The sequence below is a fragment of the Rattus rattus genome, chromosome X, assembly GCF_011064425.1.
Source record: "Rattus rattus isolate New Zealand chromosome X, Rrattus_CSIRO_v1, whole genome shotgun sequence".
NCBI lineage: Eukaryota > Metazoa > Chordata > Mammalia > Rodentia > Muridae > Rattus > Rattus rattus.
The window spans coordinates 94,411,147-94,417,283 of record NC_046172.1 but is presented as its reverse complement, the minus strand read 5'-3'; the positions used below and the strand labels follow the sequence as shown (position 1 = coordinate 94,417,283).

The window sequence follows — 6,137 nt, the reverse complement described above, 5'->3', positions numbered from 1 at the left end:
GGCCAAAGCCAGGCCTGCAGGGCTGGTAGCTAGAACTTGGAAGGAATTCTCTTCCGCAGCCCAGGGTCCAGGCTTGGCCCCAGCATGAGGCCTTGCCAACCTCTGCTGCCTGGAGCCTCGCGCATTCCGAGCCCCCACCCTCTCCGCCCCTCCTCTGGGCTTGCCCCAACCCTTGTCCCCTTCTCCTCCCCCTACCAGCTGTCCCCTTTCCCCTAAGTGGCCAGACAGTCTGAGCCTGGAAAGAGGCGGCGGCCGGCTGGAGGGGGCGTGGTGGGGAAGGGGAGGAGGAGCGGGGGTGAGGGGATAAGGAAGCCCCGGCCCGTGCCCCCAGTCACTGCGCGCCTGCTGGGGAGCTGGGTGCCACCTCGCTGTCGAAGTCTGTGCACCCTGCCTGCTCTGCTTACTCCCCTTGCTCGCTTGCTTCCCCTTGTCCAGGGGGAAAGGTCAACGGCGTCCTGGAGCCTCCGTGCCACTCTCCAACAGCCATGAACTGCAGCGAGAGCCAACGGCTGCAAACCCTCTTGAACCGCTTGCTGCTGGAGCTGCATCATCGTGGCAACGCCAGCGGCCTCGGTGTCGGATCCGGCCCGAGCATGGGCATGGGGATCGTCCCTGACCCTTTCGTGGGCCGTGAGGCGACCAGCGCCAAGGGTAACGATGCTTATCTCTACATCCTACTCATCATGATCTTCTATGCTTGCCTAGCCGGAGGCCTCATCCTGGCCTACACTCGTTCCCGCAAGCTCGTCGAGGCCAAGGATGAGCCACCCCTGGCCTGTGTTGCGGAGCAGGAATGGGTCCCCGCCGCCGTCGCATCTGCTGACCCGGAGAATGGCCAGGGCTTGCTGGGTGAGGGCAGCCACCAGCTCGCACCAGGGGCTCTGCCTGCATTGGCCCAGTGCGCTGAGAGGGTCTAGATTCGCTGCCCTCCTCATTTCGCTTATATCTGGGTCTGGCTCCCGCGTTTTTATTGCCTTTCCAGAGCTTGCTTTACCAGAGGCCCAGAAGATGATGAGAGGTCAGAACCCTTCAAGGCAAGGCCCTGGAAGGAGAAGCAGCGCCTTACTCACGCCCGACCACTTTCTCTCTCCCCTCCCTTCCACGCCAGCACCCCTACCCCGCACATCCAACTGAATTAAATTGCCTCTGCTCTCTTGTCTTCAGCCAGTCCCCATGCCATGCTCCAGCCTTCTGGGAACAGAATCCAGCACGTCCAACACTTGGCATTGAATCGAAGCAACGAAGTCTAGCAGAACTCCGGGCCGTTTAACTGGCAGCTGCTCTGGGGGCTGCCAAGGACTGCTCACTCTGCACAGCTAATGGGGTTAGCCATCACTGCCAGGCCGGCTGCAGCAGCCCCGGCTTTCTGTTGCCTTGGGGACAGAGACAAAGAGCACCAAGAGACCTCAGACATCTTTTCCTTCAGCAGGCTATTAGGGAGACACTATTGTTGTTAGGATGGACTGAAGGGAAGGAAGGTTCAATGGGAAAGGAAGATCTCTGGTCCCAGGGGTATGGTGTTCTTGTTTCCCTATCCCCTAATTGTCATCCCAAAGGTCTGAGTATTACTGATTTGGACATCTGGCTTGGATAATCATTACTAGATGCTTAGCCTTAGTGATTCCAAATGCTTCTCTTCTATTGGTTCAGTCATTACTACCATGTGTGCTTCATCCGCCATGAGGCTCAGTCTTCCCCAGCTCTGTAACCCTGGGGAATCTTATAGGCAGGTAATAAAGTCTGTTAAACAGTAACTCAAGATCTCAAAGTGTCTCAACTGGATACGCAGGGCACTGTATATTGTTCATTTGGAGAGGATGGTTGGGAATTGGGTGGTTGTGGTGATTTCTATATTGATTATAAACCAAATATGATAGCTGTGGGGTTGGGGGTGGAAAGGAGAGAACCTATCTAGAGTCCCAGCTACTGAGGAGCTTGAGGCAGGGAGATCATTTGAATTCATGAGTTCAAGGCCTGCCTGGGCAGCACAGTGAAGATGCTTCTGTGTCTGAATGCTTTTCTTGTTAAACGTGTTTCTGAAGTTCTGTTTTATCACCTCTTCCCTTTTTCTTCATTCTTCACCACTTTTAAAAATGCCAATGCTAATTTTCAAAAGCCTTCAGGACACAGAAGAAGTTGGAAGGAAGGGGTGCTGCAGATACGGTACACATATATAAAAATTTAAAATTAATGTAGTTAAAAAAAAAAGTCTCTGAGTCCCGTAAGTATTAACTGTATTGAAAGGGAATTTTAGAGTTACCTTTATAATGAGATGAGGCTTGCACAAGGTAAAATTGTAACAAAGAACTCAGAGGTCTGTGTTTTCCTATGAGAGATTAGAGACAGGGTTTCATTACACAGTTAAAGCACACCCTGAACTTATATGGAGCCCAGACTGGCTTTGACCTTCTCCTCCCTGCACCCTCATACCTAGCTCTAGAAGTAAATCCATCCTGACTCACTCCTCTTCTGTCCAGGTTATCAGAAACTTGCTTAGGGCTGAAATACTTACAGTTATAATGATAGTTTGGACTTCATCAAATATCCATGGATTAACTTCGTTAGAGTCAGCCAATTTGCTTCCGGGCAGCTGATTTCTCTGAAGTAGCATGATGAAGACATTATGGGTCAGTTCCACGCATTGATAGTCCAGAAGATTCATTCAAGTCATTGTCCTTGACCTTCCAGTTCACCTGGTGTTTTACGGGCTCTATTAATAAGTTAAACGAACTTACTTTCATTCCCAGACTTCATTCCTTGAAGCTATGCCGGCCTTGACTCATTGGTTCCTCTCCAGTTCCAGTTCCAGGCCTAAGGTTACGGCCTTCTCTTGAAGGTGGGGGATGAGAACTGGGCAGGTATCCAGGGCAACGATGGGAAGATAGAAGATGCTGGCAGAACCACTCCAGCAGTGTAGGGAGACCTGAGGATGCTGGGGAAGAAGGGTAGAGATACACGGCCATGTTGAAGGACATGGGACATAGTCCGTAGCGCTGTGTGTTAACTGCAATCGTTCCATTTACTTCTCTTGGATAAATGGACAAAAGGGGTGGTTTTGATAATGAAATGTAATGGCTTCTTTAGGTATTGAAACCTGGGAAGTGTATTTGTAACCATTACCACTATCCATAAGTATATATTGCTAAAAGTAAAAGAAATAAACTAGACAGATTGGAAACAATACCCACAGAAAAGCATTATAATTCTAGTAGTGGAAAACAGCATTAAATCAAGTCAGTCCTGGTTTTAGATAATGTTTTTAACCTTTTTAAAACTTAGGTACCCTTCAAGAATTACTACACACAGTAGCAATACAGAAGGCTCCTTTCTAGAAAAGTGAACTGGTTGGAGGGAGAGCAACCTGCTTTACTGTCCAGTGGGTTTTGTCAAATGCTTTCATAATTAAGAGCTTGTCCCAGTTAATGGAGTTCCCCACAAGTTTGGACACCCAGATATCTACCAAGCAACAGGGTGTCCATAGCATCAAAGTGATCATGTCACAGTGGACAAGAGGACAGCTAGAGGGCATGACTATCCAGCCCCAAATAGCATGAGGTTACTCTTTAAGTTTGGAAGGTTTAGACTTGCCCTTAAGTGATTTAGAAGGTGGCAAACTTATTTTTTTAAACAAGAGTGACCATCCCCTCCCCCACATTATCACATAGATCCTCTTTCCACTTAGGTTCAGATCTTTGCTCTGTAACAATAGAGAAGCAGAAGAACCAGGCTTCCCCATAACTTGAGGCTCTTAACAGAGGAGTACTAGGCAATGTTTTGAGTCACAGTATGCTGAAGTCTCATGACCAGTAAAGAAATGAGCAGAAGCTTTTCTTCCATTATAAACACACTTCCGTGTAGTACAGTTTAGTTTTTTACAGGGATATAAATGGAGCCTTTTATTTGTTTCTAGTTAGCATCTTCTTTTCAATTTACAGTTGCTTTTATAAACCCATGATCTGCACACGATTTGAATCCACAAAGAGGAAAGGACTTGGGCTGCTTTCCAAATAGTTTTGCCTGGTGGTTAAAGTAAATGTACTATGATGTCTTGAAGGGAGGCAGAGGACCAGGAAACCCAGGAACTGGAGTCTACCCATGACTTTGCCAATTACCCAGTATTCTTTACCAGAGCGAGTTACTCAGCCTCTCTGGGCTTAAGTGCCCATGCTTTGGTAAAAATGAGGCTGTAATGAGGTCATGGATGGGGAATAGTTAGAAACACAGCAGCCACAGATGTATAAGTGTTCACTTTATGCTTTCTTTACCCTTCTTTAGGAAGATAAACAGGGAAGGAAGTTAAAGGGAAGAGAAGATTCCCTACTCTGTAGAATTGCCCAAAGAACATTAGCAACACCTTTCTGAATTAGCAACTACCACAGTTCTTAGCTCATCTCCCCCATTCTCAAGAATCTCCGCTGAGTAGGAATCCATGTATAACGGTCTCACCACTCTCCTCTCCTTGGCTTGCAGTACCAGAATTCCCATTTAAAATGGCTATGATACCACAGGTACAGGGGCTGCACCAGGCACAAGGCCATAGGGAGTGGTAGAGCATAAGAAAGAAAACCAACAAAAAAAAAGGCAGGATCTGGGGGCTTCTATAGTTCTTCCCCCAAAGTGCCCTGTTGATTTGCCAAGCTTCCTCTGCCAAGGAAGGGAAATGAAAGCATAGACTAAACATCTCCCACATCTGTAGCTGCTGCATTCCTCCTAGCTCTTTCCCTGAAACGGCAGGATCTCATTAGAGCCTAAGTGACAGTCTCAAGTAATTGGCACTGTCCCTTGGAAGTATGGATCTGGGGAGACAGGTAAGAGGAAGAATAGTCTAGCATGCTCTGTGTAGGTAAGGGAGTATGACTGTGCGCAATCAAGGGTGAATAGATTGGATGAGTCAGCAACCAGCCTAGGGAACTTGAACTCTTTACTAAAAATGGCTGTGGTAGAAGAATTTAGATGGGAAGTCACTGTTCAGCCATTCTGTTATTTAACTTGAAGTGTGCCCAGTAAAACAATGTGGTCAAGGTAATGCTATTTTTTTTTCTATACTAAATCTCAGAACAAGATAGCACATGACTCAGTGTCCTGTCAACTGCATTTTGAGGGGTGACAGAGTCATAGTCAAAGCTGTGTCAAGTGTATTTTTCCTCTGAAGGAAACCCAGCCAGAGCAGATTAAAGGCAGCTTAAGATATGTTTTGTACAATTATGGTAAAGCGCATATCCTGAAAACTTTACCATTTTGTCAAAGAATACAACCATGTTGTGCCACACTGCTCTTTTAAGCCAGAGAAAAGGGAAGCAGTTGAGTTATACGAAATAATTGAACTTTGACATTGCTTCAGATGACCCCCCTGGGGGGAATTCACATCACCTGGAGTGGGGAATGAAGTTGGCATGAGATGAATTATGGGTAAGCAGAATATGACTGAAACCTTTGTCATGTTCTTTCTTTAATCCCAGTCCACTAAAAAGGACACAAAGGGAAAAACAGTCAGCAAAGAAATAAAAAGAACATGTCACAATGCACAGACCCAGAGAGGCTAAGTAACAAGGAGGGCTCAGGGAAAGATGCATAGATCACCCTGGGAAGGCAAAATAAAGTATATTTTGTGAGTGAACTGGGAGTAGGTGAGAATGGGAACAGAAGGGATCAGGTGGTTGGGGACAGAGGGAAAGAGTACTGGGGGAGATGACTGGAGTTGGGGACAGGCATTTCTGGTGCAATGTAGAAACCTAATGGAATGGAAACTCCCTAGAATCTACCAGGGTGACCCAAGTTAGGATTCCTGGTAATAACGTATACACATGGAGCCTGAACTGGCCATCTTCTATAACCATGCAAGGTTTCCAGTGATGGGGCTGGGACATCAATGCAGCTACAGAGCCTTCAACCTAAAATTAGTCCTGCCTGTAAGAAGTGCTAGAGAAACAGAGTAAAGCACAGAACTTGTGGAAGTGGCTGGTCCAACTTGAGGCCTATAATACAAAAGGGAGCCCATGCCTGACATTGGGTGGCAAAGACCCAGAGACTGGATAGCCCAGAGACCTAGGATAGGATCAAGAACAACTGGAAAAGGTCAATTAGATGGTTCCTAATTACATTCTACTATACTCAGAGAGTTAACCCTAGCTCCATAC

General features: G+C 47.0%; 1 protein-coding gene across 1 annotated transcript; it reads left to right on the top strand.

Moving 5' to 3' along the window:
* Positions 1-308: 308 nt before the first annotated feature.
* On the top strand, positions 309-1,754 carry Kcne5 (potassium voltage-gated channel subfamily E regulatory subunit 5). The gene has a single exon (XM_032889757.1). The coding sequence runs from the start codon at positions 486-488 to the stop codon at positions 915-917; it is 432 nt and encodes a 143-aa protein (XP_032745648.1). The 5' UTR covers positions 309-485; the 3' UTR covers positions 918-1,754.
* Positions 1,755-6,137: the final 4,383 nt, after the last annotated feature.

Coding starts and splice junctions, on each gene's coding strand:
- Kcne5 (XM_032889757.1), top strand. CDS start 486: ATGAACTGCAGCGAGAGCCAACGGCTGCAAACCCTCTTGAACCGCTTG.